At 35.1% G+C, this 26,906-nt stretch overlaps 3 protein-coding genes across 3 annotated transcripts; 2 read left to right on the forward strand and 1 right to left on the reverse strand.

Annotated features, from left to right (window-relative positions):
* Positions 1 to 973: 973 nt before the first annotated feature.
* On the reverse strand, positions 974 to 3,857 carry LOC129316815 (uncharacterized). Its single transcript, XM_054961185.1, has 4 exons — positions 3,096 to 3,857; positions 2,182 to 2,394; positions 1,933 to 2,106; positions 974 to 1,207 (listed from the first exon to the last, which is right to left on the reverse strand). Exons 1-4 carry the CDS (start codon positions 3,855 to 3,857, stop codon positions 974 to 976), a joined length of 1,383 nt encoding a protein of 460 aa, XP_054817160.1.
* A 9,687-nt stretch (positions 3,858 to 13,544) lies between these two features.
* On the forward strand, positions 13,545 to 14,804 carry LOC129315950 (fasciclin-like arabinogalactan protein 12). Its single transcript, XM_054960135.1, has one exon. It carries the CDS (start codon positions 13,642 to 13,644, stop codon positions 14,518 to 14,520), a length of 879 nt encoding a protein of 292 aa, XP_054816110.1. The 5' UTR covers positions 13,545 to 13,641; the 3' UTR covers positions 14,521 to 14,804.
* A 7,736-nt stretch (positions 14,805 to 22,540) lies between these two features.
* On the forward strand, positions 22,541 to 23,706 carry LOC129316016 (fasciclin-like arabinogalactan protein 12). The gene has a single exon (XM_054960245.1). The coding sequence runs from the start codon at positions 22,604 to 22,606 to the stop codon at positions 23,471 to 23,473; it is 870 nt and encodes a 289-aa protein (XP_054816220.1). The 5' UTR covers positions 22,541 to 22,603; the 3' UTR covers positions 23,474 to 23,706.
* Positions 23,707 to 26,906: the final 3,200 nt, after the last annotated feature.

Raw genomic sequence — 26,906 nt, forward strand, 5'->3', positions numbered from 1 at the left:
GTGCCAACTCGATATATAGATTTATTCACTCACATTTTCACACACATACGTTCACACATACCGTGGGTAAACTCCCACCCCTATGATAATGCTTTTCACACATATATTTCACTAGTTCTATATTAATTACATATTTATATATACACATATCGTTCAAAAAGTGATAGTTATTCAACAAACTTTGAAAAAAAATCACTTGACATGCCAGAACCATTTGCAAAACCATACTTTTGAAAACTCACAAACACTGAATTCATAATCACATTTATTTCTATATAGTTATGATAGTTAATAAACATAATGACCTATATGATCACCTCAATCCTTTTATTCACAAGAAAGAGTTACCCATTGTATACTCCCTTACTTAAGTCTTGTTTGCTACTTAACACGTTACATATGAAAATCTACATAAAAATTGATAACTAAAGTCAATTATCGTATTAACTAAAAGTGTCAATTATAGCAATTAAGCACCTAAATGCTATCATTTCTCTTATTTAAGTACATTCCTACTTACAACACCACTTACATATTATTTCAAGCATTAACATGCTTATTATCAAATTTTACCCATTTTCCTCTTTCTAAATCAACCAATTTGAACGTACAGCTTCAAAGCTTTATTGTTTAAACCTAAACTAGTCACAAAATTCTAATTTCCTCATAGAGAACCTTTTTATTATTATAATAGGGATAAGAAATTAACTCCTTAAAACTTTCAAATTTAATTTCTCAATAGTTTAAACTAAGAGAAAATGGCACAGAAACCGAATGAACAACAAACAATTCTTATTCTCTAAAGTCTGCCTCTTTCACAAGTCTCAAGGTCCTATTTATAGTCCTAGAATTTGTGAAACTGAACTATACAAATTTAAAGGGGAGTTACAGAAGTTAAGGGGCGGTTACAAAGAGTTTATGATGCTCCATTGTGTGTGCCTTTCGTTTCAGCTCGTTTCTTGCTCTTTCTATTTCATTCTGCTCTTTCCGTTTCATCCTCCTCGGGTTGGGAAGAACTCGCCCTCGAGTCAAATTCATCATCTTCATCAACGTATGGAGATAAATCAGCGACATTTAAGGTTGCAGATACACCATAAGAACTAGGTAATTCCACCTTGTAAGCATTGTTGTTGATCCTTTGCACTATCTTGAATGGACTATCAGCTCTTGGAGACAACTTGGTGTTTGGCTGTTTAGGAAATCGTTCCTTTCGTAGATATATCCAAACCAAATCTCCTATCTTAAAAGTCTGCTGTCTTCAATGCTTGTCATGTTGAGCTTTGTATCTCAAATTCTGCTTTTGGATTCGCTCGTGGACTTGCTCATGTAACTTCTTAATTTCCTTAGCCCTTTGGTCAGCATCAAAGCTGTATTGCTGCTTATCAATTGAAGGGCTCAAGTCTAGTGGACTAAGGGGACGAGTGCCATAAACAACTTCAAACGGACACTTCCCAGTTGCTTGATTGACAGAGTTATTATAAGCAAACTCAACTTGAGCAAGAATAAGATCCCACTGCTTCAAATTCTTCCCCACGAAACTACGAAGAAGATTACTAAGAATTCTATTTATAGCTTCAGTTTGACCATCTGTTTGGGGATGACTAGCGCTGCTAAATTGGAGCTTAGTTCCTATCTTCTTCCATAGCGTTCGCCAAAAGTGGCTAAGAAACTTCACATCACGGTCAGAAGTGATAGTTTTAGGAATGCCATGAAGACGCACAATCTCCTTAAAGTACAAGTCTGCTACTTGAACAGCATCATTTGTCTTCTGGCATGGGATAAAATGGGTCATTTTTTAGAAACGATCCACAACTACCATGATAGAATCTTTTTGCCTTTGAGTCCGTGGTAAACCTAGAACAAAATCCATGGTTACATCTTCCCACGGTGCTTCTGGAATTGGTAGAGGCATGTATAGTCTGGTATTCTGACCCTTGGATTTAGCCAAGTGACAAATTCTGCATCTTTGTATATGCCTGTTGACATCCCGTTCAAGACGAGGCCGTAAAAGTTCTCCTTCACCAGATCAACTGTTTTATCCCGTCCAAAATGTCCAGCTAATCCATTGTCATGTGCTTCCCAAATTATAGCTTCTCTTAAGGAACCCTGTGGAATACAGAGGGTTTTACCTCGAAATAAAAAACCATCATGCCTGTAAAACTGGTGGAAAGGTTAATTTACGGTTGCTTCCCACACTCCTTGGAAATCAGGATCATCCTGATACAACTCTTTAATAAGGTCAAATCCAACAACCTTGGTTTGCAATATTGTAAGTAGCACATGGCGATGACTAAGGGCATCAGCTACGGAGTTCAGAGTTCTAGCCTTATGTTTGATAAGGAATGGATAAGATTCTAAGAGTTCACTCCAACGAGCATGTCTGCGGCTGATCTTCTGTTGGGAATTCAAATACTTGAGAGCCTCATGATCCGAAAAAAGTATGAACTCTTTATTTAGGAGATAATGACTCCAATATTGAAGAGCTCGGACAATGGCATAGAATTCCTTATCATAGGTAGAATATCTGAGCTTGGCATCATTGAGCTTCTCACTAAAAAAGGCAATGGGATGGCCCTCCTGGCTTAAGACAGCACCAATATCGGTGTTAGAAGCATCACAGCTAACTTCAAATACTTGGTCAAAATTAGGAAGAGCTAGGACTGGAGCTTTGGTCAACTTCTTCTTAAGCTCCTCAAAGCTTTTCTGAGCTTGCTCTGTCCATTGAAACTTCTCTCCTTTGGTGCAGTTGTAAGTGGTGCAGCAATTGAGCTAAAATTACGGATGAACCTTCTGTAGAAAGAAGCTAATCCGTGGAAGCTTCGAACCTCCTGGATAGATTTTAGAATTGGCCAGCTGTCAATGGCTGCAACTTTGCATGGATCAACGCGAACACCTTCCGCGATAATGATGTAACCCAAGAACACAACTTCGTTGGTGAGGAAGGTGCACTTCTTGAGATTTGCATAAAGCTTCTGCTCACGCAAGGCTTGCAAAACTTGCCACAAGTGATCTAAATGCTCCTCTTGATTCTTATTGTAAATAAGAATATCGTCAAAGTACACAACAATAAATTTACCAATGAAGGGTCTCAATACCTGATTCATCAGGCGCATAAATGTGCTAAGGGCATTTGTTAATCCAAAAGGCATCACATTCCACTCGTACAAACTATCTCTGGTCTTGAAAGCGGTCTTCCACTCATCTCCTGGCCGAATTCTGATTTGATGGTACCCACTTCGAAGGTTAATTTTGGAGAAAGTAGTGGCACCATGCAATTGGTCCAACATATCATCAAGCCGAGGTATCGGAAACCGATACTTAATAATGATCTTGTTGACGGCTTGACAATCAATGCACATTCTCCAACTTCCATCCTTCTTAGGTACTAGAAGAACAGGTACAGCACAAGGGCTGATACTTTCTCGAACTAATCCTTTCTTCAACAACTCTTCAACTTGCCGTTGGACTTCGGCATGTTCCTGGGGACTCATCCTATAAGCAGGCTTATTAAGAATGACTGCTCCTGGAACAAAGTCAATGGCATGCTGTATGTCTCGCATTGGAGGAAACCTTGGTGGTATCTCATCGGATATTACATATGAAAATTCTGACAATAACGGAATGACTCCAGGTGGATTGGCCATCTTATTGTTCACCTCAAGCACCAGAATAATGCTCATCATTTGGGCTTTGGATTTTGACACCTTGAATTCCTCCTTAGTCAACAAAGACACTAACGGCTTAGAAACACTAGATTCCCTTGAAGATTGGCTAATCTCATTGGGTGGTAGAGGCGCTAGTGTAAACTTGACACCATCTTTCGTAAAAGAATAAGTGTTCGCTCGTCCGTTATGCATAGCATGTCGGTCATATTACCATGGCCTCCCCAAGAGAAGGTGGCATGCATCCATGGGAACAACATCATATAAAACTTCATCACAATATCGATTCCCAATACAAAAGGTCACAAGGCATTGTTTAGAAACTTTTACCTCATTCCCTTTGTTGAGCTAGTGAAGCTTGTAAGGTTGCGGATGATCTTGTGTTGGCAACTTCAATTTCTCCACCATGTAGTCAGATACTATATTTTCACAACTTCCACTGTCAATGATAACATTACAAACTTTTCCTTGGGCCGTGCAACGAGTGTGAAAAATGTTGCATCGTAGCCAAGGTTCTTCTTTGACTATTGTTGTATGTAGACTTCGTCTAAGCACCAATGCTTCTCCTTGATCAGCAGGTGTGACCTCCTCGTCATATACGGGATCAGTGCCGTAGAACTCATCGTCCTCCTCATCTTCTTTAAGTGCTTCATACCCTGATCCTTCTCAAATGGTGACAACCCTTCGTGTAGGACAGTCCGCAGCAATGTGGCCAAATCCTTGGCATTTAAAGCATTTGATTGCTTTAGAACCAGATTCCTTGGCAACATTGGTTGGTGGTTTGTGCATAGCAGTAGGTTGTGGCTTGCTTGAGGAGTTGGTCTGCTAAAATTCTGCTTTACGGCCTTCTGGATAACTCCTAGAGGATGAAGGTTGGAAAGTGGATATCTTGGGCATCTGCTTCTCAACACACACGGCTAGACGAATGACATCATCCAAGGTCCAATATTGTTGAAGCTAGACTGGACGACTGATATATGTGTTTAAGCCTGCAAGGTACCGGGCTATTGTTTGCTCCTCCTTCTCCTGAATATCACACTTCATCATGAGTTGTTCAAACTCTCTAGTATATTCTTCTACAGATAAAGATCTCTGTCAAAGATTTTGCAACTGGATAAAATTATCCTGGTGGTAATGATCTGGTAAAAATTTCCTGGTGAGTTGGCGTTTTATTTTCTCCCAGGTTTCAATCTTGCGCATTCCCTCACGTTCTCGCTTCCGTCTGAGGTTTTCCCACCAAATAGAAGCATGTTTCTTGAGTTTGAGAGCGACAATTTTGACTTTCTGCGCATCTGGAATCTCCTTGCATTCAAATACTCGTTCAACAGTTTGCAGCCAATCTACAAACTCGTCTGGCTGGAGCCTTCCCATGAATTCATGAATGTCAACCTTGATGTCATTAGGGCGGAATTGTTGTTGTCGTGGGCGGCGGCGGTTTTCAGTAGATGACGAACTACTGCTTCCTGAATCTCTCTCTAAGTTTTCTCTGTTGTTGTTTAACAAAGTTTGCTGCAATTCCACAGTGGCTTTCAATTCTCATATCCTACGTCTCAACTCTTCCATCTCAACCTCTTGCACATGTCTACGTCTTGGAGGCATTTTGGATAAGTGTCAAGGCTAGGGATAAAGATTGGGGTGCGATTGGAAACGTTGAAGGATATAGGGGTAAAGTGAGATTTTTTTTTCAAAAGGCTAAGGGCGTAAAATGGGGATTTTGGACTGTCTAGGGGGTAAAATAGCGATTCTTAAAAGAATGATGGGTCAAATTGAAATTTATGAAAAATATAGGGATTAAACTGGAATTCTGGTAAAATCAAGGGGCAAAAGTGTAATTTTATGAAAGTTTAGGGGTTAAAATGAAATTTCTGAAAAATTTAGGGGTCAATATGAAATTTCATAAAAAAATAGGGGTAAATTTGGAATTACTGAAAGATTTGGGGCGAAATGTAATTCCTGAAAAGTTGGCTGACTGGGCACAGTGACGGGGCGACTATGACACGTGGCAGCAAACTACTAGGCTGACCTGTCGTTGACCGGTCAGAACGATGATGTGGCAGCTGACGTCAGCATCTTCAACCTTCGGATGGCACGTGAAGGCGCGTGGACCGGCGGCGAGGCGCGTGGTCTTCCGACGGTAGCGCGTGGTGGCGCGTGCGGCTTTTTCCGGTGACGGGGAACCTCTTGTTCCACGTTTTTGGACCTCCTGAGCACGATGGTGATGTTAGTTTTCTGAGAAAATGCCTGGTTTGTAAAACGCGAAGATGTCAGAGACTCCTCCTCTGAATCTCTCTTCTTTCCGGCGTACTTTCTCAACTTTAACTCACTCTCTCGCTCTCTGGACCAGCTCTGATACCAAAATGGCACAGAAACTGAATGAACAACAAGCAATTCTTATTCTCTAAAGTCTGCCTCTTTCACAAGTCTCCAGGTCCTATTTATAGTCCTAGAATTCGTGAAACTGAACCATACAAATTTAAAGGGGAGTTACAGAAGTTAAGGGGCGGTTACAAAGAGTTTATGATGCTCCATTATGTGTGCCTTCCGTTTCAGCTCGTTTCTTGCTCTTTTTGTTTCATTCTACTCTTTCCGTTTCAAAAAATATGGTAGAATTAGAGGTCAAGGCAGTACAAGACTTACTTGATAAGCAACAGGTTAGAAACATTGTCCTTGCTCTTGAGATAGGAACCCTTAGCAGAGGTCCTTCTCCTTCTCCTGTGCATTTCTCTCACTTTTCCCTCTGCCTCCACAAGCTAATACATGTCTTTATCTACCAGAATTCTGTACTATATGCCACGGTGCATCCAGTACTAGCCGCGGCGCATGGCACAATAAGGAAACTTTTCACCATGCTCACATGCTCTACTTCGCAATATCATTCTTTCATCCAATCTATCCATACAACATTTCAAAGAGTCAAAATAACATTCCAACATCCAAAACCCTAATCTTATATTAATTTTCAAATTCACCCCTTAATTAGAATTAATGTAAGAATAAGGAATTTAGGATGTGACAACAGATAATGTCGATGGAGGAGCAATCAACAATGTAAGTGAGGACTTGGTCAGACAAGGTTAAGAATGACTGAAAAGTGGTGCCTATCTTCTTGATTCTCTTGAAATCAAATGTTCTTCATCTTGCTCCTTTCCTTGAATATTGGGTCTCTTCTCCTTGAATCCACCCTCAATTATCAGGTTTAAAAATAGGTTTACGTTCATTTAATTATTCTTTATTTGGACTTTTTTTACTTTATGTATGAAATAGTGTCAGGAAAGAGTGGATGACAAACATTATCATGAAACTTTCATGAATGCCTCTAAATAAATACTACAAAAGCAATGCTAGTTCAATGCATATATTTGGCTTTAAAAATTTAAAACCTCTAACATTAAGAATCTACATGTATTTTTATGGTTTCTATTTAGTACTCTTTACATACCCTTCTTAAAAAGGAAGAATTGTGTCTAATATGCAAAGGGATTAAGCAACTTTGTTATCTCTATTTACAAGTTTTAAGTGTTCAGTAGCATTTTAATATCTTATATTTCCAGCTTTTGAAAAAGCTCTTACTTTCATATGTAAGGTTATAACAATAAGTTGTATTAAAACTTGGGATATTGAGAACTGGTTTTAGCTTCTTTGTTGCACCCTATTTCATAAATTAATGCTATTGCAGATTGTAGCTTCTTCTTAGTTTTATATACAAGTATTGGTCATCTGAAGGAGAATTCATTGCATCTTTTGATCTAGATACAGGGGATTGTTGTTTTTTATAGAAACTAAATTTTATTCTTCTTTATCTATTATTATTAATACTGTATTTTTTTAGCTGATATATAAAATCACTTATTTAATCTGCGTGGAGCAAGTAAACATAGATAGAATACTTAGGCCAGATAACTGGTAGGCTACATTTGATAGTGAAGGAAATATTTTTGGTTTCCACAAGGCACTCAATTTGATAGTTTTAGGGGTATGTTATTCACATCACTATTTTTCTTCTTTTGTGATTAAATTAAGGTATGAGTATTTTAGCCATGTCAAGTAAGAGGTATCTGTAAACTTTAAGCATGGTACACTCTCAAAATGAGCCTGTTGAATCTTAAGTTGGCATTAATGTTCTTATGTTATCATGAATGTTCTCATATTGTTTATAAGATTTACATCTATCTTTTCATTTGTGTGCCCAAAATGATATTTTTCTATTGTGTATTAATTGCTTGAATGACCTACTTATTATGTCCACTAATTTTCATTTCAGGCATTAATGTTTTAGATGCATCAAAGCATAAGGTTTTGTCTGAAGAGGCGAAAATAAATAAGTTTAAGTCAAGAAGCTCTTGCACACATATCATAACTCAAGCGAGCTACAAGGAAATGCTGATCAAGGAATTTTCCTAAAAGATTGAATGAAAATGTGATTATATTTTGAAATATATTTATGGGAAGATCATCTTTTGCCAAATAGGACACCTAGCAAAGGTAACTTAAATACCTAGTTGGCTTGTATGCCCTTGTTTTTATTGTCTTTCCCTTTTGCAATGCATTATATCCTTTTTTTTGGTATAGGGTAGGATGCAATGTAATATAGACATGATGTTATTCTTACCCTCATGGTATGTTTTTTCATATGGTGTGCCCTATAATTTTTATTTATCATTTTGATTGTACTTGACAAAAAGATAAACTAAATCTAATGGAATTGTTGTTGTCTCATTGAAATTTTTGTTGTTCATTTTCCCTCTTCACAGTTGTTTTTTAGGGACAATTTAGTTGTTCTCCATGTTATATTGTTGAATATGCATCATTTATAAGTTAATATGGCTTGCTATATAATATATAATACTTAAACAAGAGGAAACTTATTGCGACTGTTCCTTTATTTGTTTTTTGTATAGGGTAGGATGTAGTCGAATAAGGACTTGATGTTGCTCTTACCCCCATGTCATATTTTTTAATTAGAAATGCCTTATAGTCTTTATTTATCATTTGGTTTGTACTTGGAACAATGACGGACCTAAACTAAAGAAATTATTGTTGTTGTTTTTCTCTCTCATATTTTTGTTGTTTATAATCCCCCTAAACATTTACATGTTTTTGATTGAAAATTTACTTGTTCTTCATGTAAAATTATTGAATCCTCATCTATTAGTGTGACAATTACATGTAAATCAAATATAAAGAGCGCCCATTGTCAGTGCCTCTATAATTACATGAAAACAATAACTAATTACATGTAAATCAATATGAGAAAAAATTCACAAACATGCCTGAGGAATAATTTACATATAATTAAATATTTTTTATCTTAAATAGCATAACTGACCTTGTACCTCCATCAGATCATTGAAGGGATTTTTCTACTGGATTGAAGTTAAGATACCATTTTGGTTCATTTCTATTTTTTCCATGTAAGGTTGTAATTTATATATTATAATTTTTTTAAATAATGTTTTAAGTGCTCCATATAGACTATAGTTAGAATCATTATTTGGTTACTTATATTGTGGGTTTGCTAATAAGAGTGAAGCTCCTTGTTGTTATATTGTGTGAAAAATGTTTTTTTGTAAAATTTTTAGGATGCCCTATTTTCAAAGGATGTGCTGTTGAAATTATGACCTTTGTCATCATTAAAAAAAAATTGCTCTACATGATAGATACATTTATGGTTGCATTAGGCATTTCTTGAGTTAAAGCTTAAGGGAAGTAGTTTGTGCATGTATTTCATGTTGATCTCACCTTAAATTTTGGGTCGTGACATATTGGTATCAGATTATATATAAATTATTCCTCAAGCATGCTCGTATTGTTATAAAATATTATTAGTGACTTCTTTCAAGACAATTTTGTTATTTGATAAAAATTTATTAAACATTATAAAAGTACTGAAGGAAAATATGAATAAAACAAAAGAGACAAAAAATTCAATCAATTGTGATTATAGAATAAATTAATAAATACTAAATAGGAATTTAGAATATGAGAATGGTTGAATTTAGAAAAAGAGGAAAAAAAAAGAGAAAAATTTAAATGACATAAAAAACATTTTCAAATACTATAAATTTTAAAGATAAATATTTTTAAACACAAACATCAAATTTTTGTTGTTGCGTTGAATGGGAAGCTCACTAAATAATGATAAAAAATTTTCTACATCTTTTAAAATTAATTTGCATCTTAATATATTTCAAATATGTATTAAAAAATTGATAATCCAAAAAGTTAAAAATTAAAAATATAACTCCATCTCTGAATATGGCTCTACTTTGAATTAGAGATGTAAAAATAATTCTATCTCTAATATATTTATTTCAATCTTTTCTAAATTAATATAAACAAAATTACAAAATTTTAAAGAAATATAGAGAAGGAATTAGAAATGGTCAAATTTTGGTCTCTAAATACATAAGAAAATATATCTCAAATTAAAAAAATATAAAATTAATATTAGAGATAGATTTGGAGATGACTAGTTGAGAGATGAAATTTATTCATCTCTGAACTTGTTTGTCTCTAACATTTGAATTTTCAAAAAACTAAAATTTTAATGAATAACGACACAAGTTTAGATGAATTTTGTGATGCTTTTTTTAGAGATGTATATGAGTAATCTCTAAATCTGTCTTTATATTTTAAAATATTTTTAAAATTAAATTTATTTTTAAAAATATAGTTAGTCTCTAATTTCTGCTGCTATTTTAATAATTTTTTGTGGTGCTTCAATCCATTCCTAATTATTGGGTTTGTTGTGGTTGCTGAGTAGAAGATGAATGCACTACTGCAAAATAAGTTTATAGGAAGGCTTTTTTTTACCTTAGGGAGCGCCTCAAAAGCGTTCCCATATCGAGAGCTCTAAAATACATGGGAGTGCTTTTTTTAAGCGCTTCTGTATGTACGCTATATAGGAATGTTTTACGAAAAGCGCTCCCGTAAGGGAGAGGGCAAAAATCACACATTGGAGTGCTCTTTAGAAGAACGCTCTTGTATGCCGCCATACTAGAGGGCTCTTATAAAGAGTGGTCCCGTATGATCCATATAGGAGTGCTCTCTAGAAGAGCACCCCTGTATATGGTGCTCAACAGGCGCGCTCTTCAAATGAGCGTTCCTATATATTACTTTAATTTTTTAAAAATCAGATTTTTTAAAATTTTTCCTTTTATGTCTCTTTAACAATAGTAAATCATAATATCAAAAAACTAATTTAAAAATAATATCAACATGAAAATTTATATGCAAGAAAAGAATTTGAAACTGATATAATAATTTTAATTTCCTAACTAACCTAGTTTAATTTCTAACAAGCCTAACAAATGAAACTATTATTATTTTTCTGACATTGAAATCTAACTTCCTATCACAAATAGTCAATAATATATTCTGATCACTCTTCAACTAAATCTTCTATTTGCTCCATAGTAAAATGTGAATATCTTGCTCCAATAAAATACTACACAAGATATGAAAGCAATATATAAGTAAGTAACATTATATTAACTTAATTTTAAAGCTTTTGACTTACATTTTCAAGAATGATCAACTCTTATTATGTGATTACTTCTCTCATAAACTTCATAACATAGTATCCACACTCCCAACCTTGTAATTGTGTAGGTATCTATAAAACAATAAAAGATGTCATTATCAAAATAAGGTAGAAATAAATTCTAACTTAATTTAAAATACTTCAACGATGAAGTTATATATATGATACAAGTATTTGCTGTCGAAAATCTGGCAGAGTCTCCCCTATAACTTGGAAGTTTTAGAATTTTTCAAAAATCAATTCATCCAAATAAAAATTTAGTAGTATAATGCATTCAAATTATGTCAATCAATTGTAATTTAATTAATAACAATAATCTCCTTTAGAAGTATATTTCATAAATAAAATAAAAATGTTCAAATAGTTTCCTCAACTTTAATCTTAATTATCAACTACAAATACTCCATAATTCTAATATAAATAACTTCAATTCATATATTATCTATAATATTAATTATTAAAATATATATATATATATATATAATTTATTCTCAAATATATATCAATATATTACATTATAAATTAATTATTAAAAAAATACCATCACAGTGTAGTCTTCATGGCAAAAAATGGCGGTCTTCACGACAACAATGGAGGTCTTTGTGGCGTTGCTTCCTCCGTTGCACAGCAGCAACGCACGGCGGCAACGGAGGTCTTCATGATGTTGCTTCCTCCGGTGTATAGCAGTGGCGCAGATCTAGAACAGAGATGCAGATCTAAAACAGTGACGGCGGTGAACGAATTTTTGGAACAGAGAACAGTAACGGTGGCGGCGACAGCAATGCAAAAACAGAGATAGATGGCGCGACACAACACAGAAATGAACGAACAGCAGCGGACAACTTTCTGCACCAGCAAACAGCAGCGGACAACTTTCTGCACCAGCAAACAGCAGCGGACGATGATCTGAATAGTGAACAGCAACGGATGAAACACTAATACAACGACGATCTGGAAGTTGGGAACGCACGGCCTCAGCAAATGAGAGAGAGATTTTGAAAGAAACTCATGTATGAGGAAAAGAAAACTGACGGGGATAGAAAAATAAAAAGATCCACGGGTACTCTTCCAGAGTGCTCAACCATGAGTGCTCCGGAAGATCTGTTCTTTCAGAGCGCTTAACTATGAGTACTCCCGAAGGTCTTTTTAAATTTTTAATATTTTATTTATATTAATTAGAAAAGTTATCTTATTGAGAAGCCCTAATATACAGGAGCGCTTATTTATAAAAGCACTTCGGTAAATTTTGCATTCACATTTTAGAGCGCTTTTTAAAGAAGCACTCCTAAATACCTGCTTCTAAATATATATTCTGTAGTAGTGATGAGGAGAGTACTGAAGAAGCAATTGAGTTGGTCAACTAACAGTTAATTAAACATTAGGGTCTAACAACATAAGACAAATTTGTACCTTCTTAAAAAATATCAGGATAAAATTATACCTTTAAATACTTTAAAATATCAATTACGTCTCTGGAAAACCTTTAAGGACAGTATTGTATTTTAACGCATTCCAATTTTTTTGAAAAAGTTAGAATAATTTTAAAAAGTCTCAAAAAAGGGGATAATTTTCTCTGGAAAAAGAACCTGAATGTTACTTTCTGACGTCTTCATGGCAGATGGTTTATCGCTGTCGTTCTAGCTAATCATATATATCACCCAACGTAACGGGAAGATTGTGACTTGTGAGTGTTAACAAGTGAATGAAACAGACATAAATCCATGGATCTAATTCCTGAATTCTATTGATTGAGAACTGGGAACCCATATGCATGTGGAGTTAAACATCATGTCCATTTCTGCAACCTAATAAATTGATTCAACCAATTTGTATGTTTTTTCATCTGAAATATCACGTTATATTTTGGAAGAAGAAACGTTTTGAAAGGAAACAACTAATGCAAACACCATGACTCTTGTCTGTCAAACTTCATAGGGAAAATTTTTTTCTTTAAAATAATGGTAACCCATATTTAAAAGTCAGATACTAACTAATCAATTTGGTCACGTGACTGTAAAGCGCTCTCATTATTCCAAACTCCTATGGCACATCTCAAACCTTCCACTCCCCAATAAAAAAAAAAAAAAATAAACAGGGAGATATGATATATGGAGGGAAAAGAAAAATCAACGTCAACAGATCTGGATATTAGCTAGCATGATTGCTAGGTTTAAGACTGTGAAATATCAGTTTGGCATAGATAGAAGCCAATAATAACTTGGTGGATAAAATATAATGATGCTTCATCTGCATGAAGGATGAGATGTAAACCTCACAAAACCCAAACCATCGAAGTTTCTCAACAAAACATTTCACCTATCAGCCTATATAAAACCCTTCTCCTCAATCCGTCTTCCTCATCAACACACCACAATTCCAATCATTGTTCATCATTCTTCCACAACCATCAAGGCCTTCCTTCTTTCTATCAACAGGATGAAGAAGATCGATCAAGCTCTCTTCTCCTTCTCAGTACTCATCCTTTTGTTCTCTTCCATCTCCACTTTCGCCCAGTCACCCGCCGCTTCCCCTAAACCCCCACCCAAAAGACCATCCCCCGCTGCCCCTAAGGCTCTGGCGCCGGCGCCGGCGCCGGCGAAGCCTTTGGTCCCCACATCACCTCAATCTCCAGACTCCTCCTCCTCTGATTCAACCCCCGACGACATCACAAAAATCCTCAAGAAGGCCAAAGTGTTCACTGTTTTCGGCCGCCTGTTGAAGACCACGGAAATCATCAACAACGTCAATTCGCAGCTCATAACTGCAAAAGCTGGTGGCCTGACCGTTCTAGCCCCAGACGACGGCGCCTTCTCGGAGCTCAAAGCAGGGTTCCTCAACTCCCTGAACAACGGCCAAAAGATCGAGCTTTTACAGTTCCACATTCTTCCCGTTTTCGTTGCCAGCAACAATTTCGATTCTCTTAACAACCCGGTACAGACGCTGGCCGGTACCGATAATCCCGCCAGGCTGCAGCTCAACGTGACGACCTTGGGGGACAGCGTGAATATCACCACGGGGGTTGTGAATGCCACCATTAAAGGCGTGGTATACTCCGACAGGCAGCTAGCTATATATCGTTTGGACAAGGTGCTTCTTCCTCTGGACTTCGTTTTGCCCAAGTCCGCTCCGGCGGCGGCTCCAGCAAGCCTGGCAAAAACGCCTAAAACTGATAAGGAGAAGCCATCAGAAGACGATGATGGCGCGGATGACACGGCCCAGGAAAAATCAGGAGCGGTTGGTGCATTTAGGACCCAAGGAGCTACGCTGATGTCTCTTGGGGTGGCCTTCGTTGTTGCCGCAACGATGCGGTTTTGAAGGAGATCCATTCGGCGGATGCAGTCGAATTTTGGGAACAAGCGCGACTCTCAATCTCTCTGTTTTTTTTTTTCTTTTTTCTTTTTTAAAAAAATTGCCTATGTGTTCTTTTTCTTTGATTTTTTTTTTGGGCGTTTGAGGAAGATGTGAATCATTGTATGATTTTGTTATTTAACTTTTAAAAGTTTATAATTTGTTTTCGATGTTAATTTTATGTCGTCGATATTGTATGGATCAAACACTTGACTGTTGCTTAATTAATTACTAGCTTTATGGTTGGAATACGGGATGGCCTTGCACCAGGCACGATTAAAATTTCATGGGGTAATTACAAGAATATTAAAAAAAGTGGCACAGTTGAACAAGAACAAAAGCTAAAAGAAGTAAAAAATACTCATCTACTCGTATTTAAAAGTCATTCTTAATATATTTAATTTCGTTGATTCAAAAAAAAAATTAAAATCTCATTAATTTTATTTAAAAATTTAATAAATTGTTATCTTAACAACATACACACATATATATTATTATCCAACATTTAATGGAAGACAAAGTGAAAAGTTTGTGATAAAAATTTAATAATATAACTTATAAAGGAGACAAAAAAATTATTTTTCTGCTTTATAAATAAGACTGAAGGGAGTATTCATTGAATTTGCATTTTATATAAGGTACTAAAAGCAAGATTGATTATTATATTAAACCGATCAAAATGCTGATTTAATGCTTTACTATTAGTTCAACCAAGCAAATTGATTCAAAGTTTTATACTATTAATTTATTCATAAATGTTCCTTGGAGAATTTCAAGAGGGAATTATTATACATTTGTGTATTTAACCCACATGTTAATGGATTCAAGAAACAAAATAATACCTGATTCAATTAAATATGATCACAATAAATAAAAATAAGGGCATCTAAATAACCATTTTCACAACCTTTTCTAAATGTATTATATTGAAAATGAAAATTAAAAAAATGACAGAAGAATTCTCCTAAAATATTAAATGATAATGAGATCCTGTGAAACCTGATAATTCTTCTCTAGTTCTCCTAGAACCTTTCCGACATTAATTTCATTTGTGAAATGTTTATAATGACCTCAATTTAAAACAAAAATGGGCAATCACTAATTTGAGTAAAAATAGCCATGATTAAAATGAGATAGTAAATGATGAGTTTCACTTTGCAAATTTTTCAATCATTGAAGTTCAAATGTTGTAAATATTATTAACTATTTTGATTTAGATAATGGTTACTTTTTTTGGTAATAATTCAAATGGGATAAGTAATTACAACTTGTCCCATGCAAATTTTTTTAATCATTGAAGTTCAAGTGTTATAAATATTAACGGCTATTTTAATTTAAATAATGACTACTTTTATTTTGTCAATGACTAAAACATGATATTAGCAAATAACAAATTTCGCTCTTCCCATTTCTTTTTTTAGTTTAAATTGGGGGTATTGTAGTCATTTCACAAAATATGTTAATGTTAGAAAAGTCACAAAGAACTTAAAAAGAAAAAAAAATTAATCTTTTACTCTTTTAAGTTTTGACTCACTTAAAACTTAGTTTCTCAATTATGATTTGATACAACTCAATTCCTTAACTTTTAATTCACATATAACTTAATTTCTAAATTTTTCACTCTCTATAATTTTATCCTTATCATTCTCAACTCATCATGAGTCAACACACTTAATCATCCTGCATGGCAAAAAATATTAATAACACTGTCAAACTATTGCTTACATGGTTCTGACTCAACGACTTTACATGGTTCAAACTGTGTCTTCTCTTTCGTCCCCATCTTCTTGCCTTATTCCAAAGCAGCGCGCAAGTAGTCTCTGGTTCTTTATGCTTTTTCTTCTTCTCGCAGAGTCTTACCTGTCAGTCATCTTTTTCTTTGTGCTTCTTCTTCTTAAATGAAAGAAAAGAACAGGAATCAAAGAAGGTAATTGAATTTTTGGATTTCAGAGCAGATTTGAATTTTATCCACCCACTGGTGCTGAACTACTGGCTCTGAAAATGGGATTACAATTATGCAAACATTATGATATATCCAAGAGTCAATGTTACACGGACTTTCTAGAGGTATTCATCTTCTAAAGACAGGAGGTGGTGTAAATCATCCTTTGTGAGTTGAAATTCAGGTGCATAATCTGCTATTTGGAGACTGCAATGTGGAAGTAATTAGATATATAAATAAGGAAGTTATCAAACTTGCTGATTGGCTGCCACTGATGCTCAGAATAGAGTTGATGATGTTTCTTTTTGGTTTGACCACTTGGTGGATTGTAATGACATATATTGATCTGATAAAACTATGTAAGCTCGTTGTCCAGGCTGCGGCCTGTCTCATTAATCCAAAAAAAAAAAAAACGAGAAGAAGAAGGTGAGCGAGCGAGTGATTGGGTAACAAATTAAAGAAGGTACATTGGTTACAGTTTGCAATAAAAAATACATGCAATATCCACATGCCACTGAGTTAGAAACTATATAAGCAATTTTTTAACAATGTCATTAATATATTTTTGAAAAAATTAATCATTTGGTCCTTGTAGTTTTAACTCAATTTTAACTTAATCTCTCAACTTTGACTAATTATAACTTAGTTCTTGAAATTTTGACTTGATTGTAAATCAATTCCTGAACTTTGCCTCTTATAATTGAATACCTAAAATTTTAACTTCTTAAATATTGATCTTTATGTTTTAAAATTTATTACTAATATTTTAAATTATTAAACCCTTTTAATCTTTATAAATATTAAAAATTAAAATATTTTTAATCTTTATAATTTTATTTTTTAAAATATAGGGTCAATATTTAAGAGGTTAAAACCTCAAGAATTAAATTGCGAAAAGTAAAGTTTAGGGATTAATTTACAATTGAATCAAATTTTAAAAACTGAGTTATAACGAGTCAAAGTTAAAAAATTAAGTTATAACTTAATCAAAACTACAAGAATCAAATGATTAATTTTTTTTTTTACTATATATGATGACTCAGTGCTGGCTCATGAAAAGTTAAGGATGATAAGGATAAACTTGTAAAGGGTGAAAAATTTAGGAATTAAATTATAGATGAGGTAAAAATTGAGGGACAAAGATGTACCAAGTCATACTTAAAGGATTGTGTTTTAACTTTTAAGTGAGTCAAAATTTTAAGGATCAAAAAGTTAATTTTTTTTAAATTATCACATTTTACAAGATCTTATTATCTTTTACATATTTTAAAGGAATTTTTTCTGTCATTTTCTCTTGAAAATTCTTGTTAATTGATCTTTTAATTTAGTCTTGCCTTTTTTTTTATTCTCGAAATTCAATTCATTTATTTTTTTATTATAAAAATTCTTATTAATACAATGAATAGCTCAATCGGTGAAATTATGCCGTTTTGCTTTTGAGTTAGAATTAAACTTGTAAATTCTTAAATTCTTTTCGCAGCTAAAGAAAATCAAGGTCCGATGGCACACTCGATTGGATCGAATAATACTAATTATATTAATGGTGCAACTGAGTTAGTGAATCCTGGAATATAAAATTAAGTAACGCTGTTTTAAAAATTGCAAAAGTCCATTTTCAACAAGTTTCCAAGAATAGGTAAAGTTAATTTTCAAGATATAATGTTTGGATATCTTTTTGCTTCAAGTTTCCAATGCTTCTAGATGAATGTTCCAATCAACTGTAACCCTAATCGGTACTTCCAACAATGGGCTTAACATACGCATCAATAGCATGAAACTGACTTCAAGAGCTGGTTCCAAAAGGGCAACCTTTTTTGGTAGGAGGTTCCAAGGACAGTATCTCAATTTCTGAAAAATTTTGCTTATTCCGTTTCTCCTACCTCGACGTCTTGAAACAAGATTATACCAGGAAAAAAATTTAAATAAAATAAAATATTCTTATTTTCCTTATTTTTAAAATCCATCAAAGAAAAACTCCTAACGCCCACTGCGCTCATCCGGTCACGTTATTTTCCCACATCCAAATAAAATAAATGTTTTCCCCTACTTTTAATTAATGCTATGTTTGAATGCACATGGATTTGGATTTGAGTCAAATTTATTGTTTGGGTAATTAAAAAAGTATGGGTTTGGATTTGACCCAAATCTAAATCCAAGTTTTATCTTAATCTCTTTGTAGTTTGAAATTCTTTTAAACTTCTATTATTTCAAATCTTATACCAATCTCTTTATAATTTAACTAATCTATTGGTAGCACCAAACAGGATCAAATTGCTAGCAGAGGCCAAGATTGGGCTACAGCAGCCACTTCGGATCGAACACTTGACACCAACCGATATCAAACGGCTGACTTCCATCGGAACTAAATTGATGGCACCAACCAAGACTAGACCGTCAGCACTGACTAGGGTCTAACCACTGATACTGACTAAGACAGAAGTGCAGGCGACAGCTGACTTCCATTGGGACTGAACCACTAGCACTGATCAGGACTAAAGTGCAGGTGATGATCAAGATCAGATAGCTGACTTCTATCAGGATTCTACCACTAACACGGACTGGGACTGAAGTGCAAGTAACAACTAGGATCGAACTGCCAGCGCCAATAAGGACCAGACGACCGACATCTATTAGGACTGGACCACCAATGTCAACCGAGACTAAAGAAAAGGTGACGACTAGGACCAGATATAACAACCTAGATTTTAAACTTTGAAATTTTAAGTGTTTAAAAGGTTAAAATTGGTAAAATTAAGTGATTAATAAGTTCATGGTGTTTTTGAATGACTAATGAGGTTTATGGATTATTTGACAGCTTTAAAAGAAGGATAAGATGGAGTTCGAGCAGACTGGGCATCAAGTGAGGCCCAAATCTCGTTATGGGCTCACTAGACAAAAATCTAAATACATTAGATTTGTCTTCACTTTTGAAATAGAAGGAAAAGAAGAGAGAGAATGCAAGAGGGCGATTGATGTAAAGTTTGAGGCTGCTAGGACTGCTGTCCAACATCATTTTGAAAGCTTTTGGAGCTTGATTATTATTAGGTAAGCTTCCTATCTTCTTCCTTCCTTCTATATGTGAATTTTTAGTAGATTTAGGTATGGTTGTGACTTGATTTCATGTTTTCTTAGGTTCTGACCGAACCTATTAGTTAATTTAAGATTTTAGAGAGTTAAATCAAGCTTTCAAACCTAGATTTATAGATTGTGTAGTAATTTAAAATTTTTTATTAGGGTTTGGACAAACCCTAAGTGAGATTTGGGAGTTTTGAAATAATATAGGTAAAGGAATAGTGTTGTTAGTGAGATTGAGCTTATCTAGTCACATGGATTTGATTTAATCAAATTGTTAGCCCACGGATTTAATCAAAAAAAATAAGGAGGATATAAGGCGATGTGTTGATTATGTATATTTCTAATGTATAGCCATATGCGTGTATGTAACTTGATATATATAGAATATATATTTTAAATGTCACTTCACATACTCACTAACTATTCTCACACATAAGTAGTTTGTTTAGATTATTTGATTATTGAGTTTTCAACTCATCCTGTGATTATATTTTATAGGTAAAGGCTTCGATAGGGCCAATGGGAAGGAAGGTGCTATAGAGAGCTGAGGAACTTGTATTTGTATAGTCCTCTCACTCTATCTTTGGTTTGTAATGAATGATTTATGTTTATGTCAATTTAGGATTATGATATGTTCTAGGGTCACTTGCATGAGAAATTTGTAATTGTAGATATCTCAACTTAAGATAATGTAACTATGATGAAATTATTATGTGAGGTTGAAATGTTAGTACAAGTAATATTTTTATGTTGATTATATGTTTGATTAGCCAAAATAATGTTTAATGTGAATTATTGTTACCCTTTTGCATTCATTATGGAATTGGAGTTTTGTTGGCCAATTTGTGTTCGGATTATGTAGGTTATAGTATAATTGGTCTACCATGTTATTTATGGTTCATTTGAGTTAGTTCAAGTAACTCTAAAGTTATTAGCACTAGGTTTGTAGTTTGAACACCCTTGTGGTTAAACATGGACTATTTTGTGTCCGGTATTCAACTTTTAAATGACTAAGTGTTTGAGTGTGAGACTCATGCTAATAGCTAGGTAGCTCCTTGAGCTATATATAAACACTTGAATAGCTCAAATCAAACGTTGGATGGCAAAACAACACACTCTAAAAGTGAGCTAGAAGAGATGTCATGATAGTAGAATTGTCATGAGAATAGGAGTGCACTACGGCGCACTGCACAGAGAGGGACGTAGTTCCTCCATGCCATTTATTGTGGCTGGTGATACCTGCCCCGTGACAGATGAGGCTATTTCTGGATTTTTTTCAAAATGTTCCATTGTTGCTTTTAAGGGTTATGTTTGATTTCTACACTTCCACTACATTGTTTAATTTTTTTTAAAAAAAATTATAGTTTGAGCTCAAATGTATTTTCAAAAAGGGTTTCTTAGGAACCAAATCCTTTAAACTAATTTTCTAAACCATTGCGTTATGATAACCTTATATAAGGAATTTAACTAATATTAGTTATCATAATAGTGTCTTGTGTCTCATTTCCATGTGTTTAGTAATGTCAAGGAAGAAATTATACTAGATAGCCAACTTTCACTAGGACGAACAGCTTACTTCCACTAGGATCAAATTGTCAGCATTGACCAGGAACAAAGTGCAAGCAAAAGGGGTACAGACTGGGACCAAAAGTTAGTAACGTCCCTATAGAAGTCGTCATCTAGCCCTGATTATTGCCTGTACTCCGGTCCTGGTTAGAACTAGTGGTTTGATCCTTATAGAAGTTGGTTGTTCAGTTATGTCGTCACTTCACTCTGGTCCCGGTCGTTGTCTAGACTCCAATCTTGGTCGATGCTGGCGATCCTATCTCTGTGGAAGTCAGTCGTTCTATCTCGTTCGTCGCCTATACTTCGATCTTAATGGAAATCGGCCATCCAGTCTTGGTCTGCATCGGAAGTCTCATCTTGGTGGAAGTCGGCTATTCACTCCCAGTTGCCGCCTATGCTTCGGTCCTGATTGTTACCTGTACTCTAGTCTCGATTGTTGCCTACACTCCGGTTCCTAATTGGCATAAGCGATTTGGTCTCAATGGAAGGCGACCTTCACTTTTGATTGGCTTTGAGGATTCAACACCAGTAGATGCCGGTCGTTCAATCTCAGGTATCACCTGCACTTTGGTCTCAATTGGGGCCAGCGATTCATCTTAGTGGAAGTCTACCGTCCGACCCCGTTAGCACTAGTGGGATTGTGGTCATCTCCTGCGCTTTGGTCCTAGTCTGCGTTAGTTATGCTCTCCTAGTCAGTGCTATGATCTGATCTTAATGAAAGTCAGCCGTATGATTCCAATTGTCACCGGCAATACAATCCTGGTGAAAGCCTGTTGTTCAATCCCAGTAGGTGTCAAGGGTTTGGTTTCAATGGAAGTCAACTGTCCAGACCACAAACTTTGACTAGAATTGGATTGTTAACATTGTCCGTTGCTTTGAAATTCAAACATAAAATTTAAAATATTAAATTTTATTTAATATCTAAACAAAGGATTTTAATATTATAATTTAAAATTTTTTATATTCTCCAAGCGAAAAATTTAGAATTTATAAATTTTAAATATAAAATTTTTAATTTCAATTCACCCATCCATATGCAACATAAAGGCAAGAGTAAACTTCGATTTGATCCGTACGTCGTGTGTAAATTGCAATTTTGATGCGCCACCTCATGCTGGTGCCGGAAAAAGAAACGTACGCTTACAATTAATCACGTACCTTTTCCCTTCACTTGCTCATGTGCACGACGCATCTGATAGTGCTCAGTCTGGTGAGCCACTTTCTCCATCCCACCCTTCTCAATCTTCATCGATGCACGTAAAGCACCTTAATTCGCCTTTCTAGTCTGCTCACATATCACATTACAGATTCTGCAACCAAACCTCTCACCTACCAATCATTCACTCTCTGCCACCCTCAATAAAACCCCCTCTCGTCCCCCTCTCTAATTCACCAAGCACTCACTGCAACTGCCATTTCAATCATTGTCCTCATAACACATCCTTCACTCCCACCCATACTACGACAATGAAGCAATCTCCCTCGTTTTTCTCCCTGGCTCTTCTAATTTCCTTCCTGTGTTCCACCACCACCACCACCACCACTCTTGCACAATCACCAGCAGCGGCCCCGGCAAAGGCCGCAACCTCCCCTGCAGCGGCAGCTCCGGCAGTACCCCAGTCACCTTCCGTCGATATCGTTGGAATCCTGACTCAGGCCAACGGGTACACTGTCTTTATCCGTTTGCTGAAATCCACCCAATTGGTAAACCAAATCAGTTCACAGCTGGCCACTGCAAAATCAGGCGGCATCACCATTCTCGCACCGGACGACGGTGCATTTTCAGAACTCAAACCAGGATTCCTGAACACTCTGTCCGACAGGCAAAAGCTCGAGCTCTTGCAGTTCCACGTTCTCCCTGACTATATCTCCACCTCAAACTTCGACACCCTCACCAACCCGGTTCGTACACTGGCCAGTGCTAACCCGAGTAAAGCACAGCTAAATGTGACCAGTTTTGGGGGGAACGTTAACATTTCTACCGGGGTTGTTAATACCACATTGAATGGGGTCATATATACGGATAATCATCTAAATATTTACAGGGTTGGGAAGGTGCTTCTTCCTCAGGACTTCTTCGCTGCTGCTAAGGCGCCGGCTCCGGCGCCTGCAAAAGCAAAAGCAAAGCCAAAAGCCCAGGCACCCCCGAAAGACATTGATGAAGTTAGTCCGGTCGCCAAGGCCCCTAAGCCAGAGAAGGAGAAGCCGTCCACAGATTCCACGCAATCGTCGCAGGTTGTTCCCACTCAAGTGAACTCTGGCGCCATCAGAATCCGCTTGTGTGGAACTGCAGTGTCCACCCTTGGAGTCGCTTTCGCGGCGCTGTTGAGCATATAAGCCTTGATAAGATAAAAGAATGAGTAACTTAATGTTTCCCACAAGTGTGATGGAGTTTATAAAGCAAGTGCCAAAGGAGGGGATGCTGGTGTGTTTATTAGAGTGGATTAGGATTTAATGTTTTGTATGAGATCTACATGTTTGTCTCCACTGTCGCTTGTCTATTGAAAAGTTGTATGCTGTTTTTGGCTCTAATAATGCTTTGCTGGCAAATATTTTCTTTAACCCATTAAGTTTTGGCTGGATTATATTCTTAGATTCCAAATGAATATTCATAATGTGAAATTTCAATTTGACTGTAATTAACTTGGATGTCATCTCAACTCTCAAGTTAACAGAATCTCTTCGCCCCGCGCGCGCAGTTAACTACAAGAGCCTGAATTCGTGCAGCTAATAATGCTTCGATTTTTTAATGATATCAGTCGAGGTTTAAAGTTGATTAGGCACAGTTGAATATAAATAACGGAGATGCTTCCGAATCCGCTTCTCTCCTTTCCTTCATGGCGGTGATTACGAAGGTGTCCATTGGCCTCTCTCGCAGACCAGTTTAAAGGTTATTCTGGGAGTCTGCTCCTTAATTATACATTGAAAAAGTAAAAATATTTTATATTTTTAAACATTTATAATCTCAAAGAATTAAATGTCTTATTTATTTGTTCAGAAAGAACATTAATTTGTTAATATGATATTCTTTTATCTGACTTTTAGTTTTGCAGACATACATAAATTTTGTCAAAAGCTAAATGTTTTTGAAAATAAGTTTATAATACTTATTTGTGATAATCATTAAATGAATATTATATTTATTTTACTATCATAATTAGCAATCTAATATCATTAAATCAAATGAATAATTAAATGAATGGATATTGAGAGATGCATTGAGGAAGGTATAGAGAGGATCCAAATTAGTGTTTTGACTATTTCTATTTAATTATTGGAGTGATTAAGCAATTTAAATTTAAACAATTTGAAATCAAGTTAAATTGGATTAACAACAAGGAAAAATCACGCAAAGGTCTCTTAGAAGAATTCTAATTATCAAAAATTCCCATGTAATGCAAAAATAACTTAATAACTTTGAAATCCTAAGGGCTTTAAATGCAAACAAATTTCAATGTGCATCTACAAAAATGCCTTTATTTTTTTTTTAAAAAAAAAGAAATTGCTCCCATAGTTACTGGCTCTCTATGGTTGAATCCTACTTTGCAGGCTAAAACACCAAGAGATTATACTTTTTCAAGCAAGGAAAGAATCCCAAAGAATTCAATTCGACATTGACATGGTGTCATCTCTGATCTCAAATCCTACAGCAAACTCCAATCAGTCACCCAAGATGAGGAGGAAGAAGAAAGTTGCAACCATCTTAAGCATCATTATGAAGATTAGATTCAAGGCCACACCATATGGAATTCCCAAGCTTAACAACAAATCTACACCTCTAAGCTCCACTAAGAGCTAGCTTGACTCATCAATATCAGTAGCTCTTTCACCGTTCTCACTAATTTGTAGCAAGTGAGAGCCTCAAATGATACCATTGTTAAACAAGGAATCAAGTACTAAAGACATACATTGATTGATTTACAAGCGTTATACCACTATTTTGCATAATGCTATGAGCATCTTGACTTTTCATGTAGTATGTAATGTCATTAATTACATAACTTATATAAGAAAATACTTCAAATCCAAGACTCTTGGCCAAGAACCTCAACCTTTTTTAAAGTTGGGACTCTTTAGATATGAGAGCTCTAAACCAGTCTATAAAATGATAGTTGTGATATGTTGTTAGCCAACTTTCATGCTTACCCTTATTCTAACACCTAACTATTTCCATATGTCTATTGAAATACGGCTCAACCCACTTAGTGTTGTGTAAAACAAATAAGTAAACTTGCTCCCATTGTGTCTTGCCTATATATACTAATAATTTTTCTCAATGATTCTACCCTGCTCACCTATGGTATCCTTCTTATACTTTGGCAATATAATGGCATCCACATTAAAGATATATCAAGTGCACAATTCAACTACTTCCTTTATGATGTACCTCTCAATAATACAGCCTCAAGCTGACTTTAATTTTTTACATATCCTTTTAATACCTTTAAGTAATGCTTTATCGGGTACATCCATCTTAGATAAGTTAGGTGTTAACTTCTAGAATTTTATATCATTTTCAGCACATTTTCCTTGCATTTTTAATATATTTTGGCACAATTTTTCATATTTTAAACACTTAAGTTAGAAAAATGTGCATATTATTTTGAAAACTTAAACCATGACTCTATTTTTGGTATTTTGAAGTTAATTTATTAATATTTTGGTTTAAGGTTTCCTTAGATGCATTTTTAGACTTTTGTTGATGCTTTTAGAAGGCTTTTAGATAAAGAAATCAAATACATAAAGGCTAAGTTTTGTTAACATTGAAAACAGTACAAAATTGCTAAAGTCATCCTAACATTGTGATTTTGTATTGTGACTTTCGTCGTGATAGCAAAACAAAACATTTTATTTAGCTAATAAAGTTAGAGTTTTGGAGTATATATGACCCATTTTTTACTTTAGCCTAACATATATGTTCAAAAACGTTTCATTTTGCTGTCGTGTCTAAAGTTGCGACACAAAGTGCATTTTCCCTTTCTCACTAGTGTCAACTCTTTTCTTAACATCATACTAACTAAATTCAATCTTGCATTAAAATCGTCCTTGCTCTTTCCTAAAATGTGGGGTAATGTGACAATAAGATTGGCACAAACATTTTTTTTTAATATGCATCACATCAAGAAAATACCTCACATTTAGGGACTTACAATATGGTAGTTTAAAGAAGATAAAAATTTTCCAACCGTTTGTAACAAGCCTACCTACAAATGATTTTTTAAACTAAATATTCAAATATTTGACCTTTTCAAATAACTGCTTACTGATTAAAGGCAAAGGAACTCTACTCTTCTTTGACTGGCCATTGAAGGCCTTCTTCAACCATTGGTAATGATGTGCTTGAGGTAAAAATTGATGATAACCCATGAAGATATTATTCTTACAATGGTCCAATTGCACTAAACAAGTGTGCTCTTCACATACAAGCCATACATCTCGCCCTTTGATATTATATTCTGACAGATTATCATAGGCAAGAAAGTCATTTATGGTGCCAAATAATATTGCTCACAAGATGAAATGTTCCTATCCATGCCCATTGTAGACCTCCACACTCATCTGCCATAGTAGCTTTAAATCTTTAATCAATATAGCCAAGTACACATCTGTATTATTTCTTAATTGTCAGGGCCTAGAAATCAATGATGATAGCAACATAAATTTACACTTCATGCACAACACTAAAGGAAGTTTATGAATCATTAAAATTACTAGCCATATACTATAAGTACTACTTTGCATGTCATGAGGGTTCATTTCATTAATGGCT

This window comes from Prosopis cineraria, unplaced genomic scaffold, assembly GCF_029017545.1.
Source record: "Prosopis cineraria cultivar Desert tree isolate PC_DT_omini unplaced genomic scaffold, ASM2901754v1 PC7, whole genome shotgun sequence".
Classification (NCBI taxonomy): Eukaryota; Viridiplantae; Streptophyta; class Magnoliopsida; order Fabales; family Fabaceae; genus Prosopis; species Prosopis cineraria.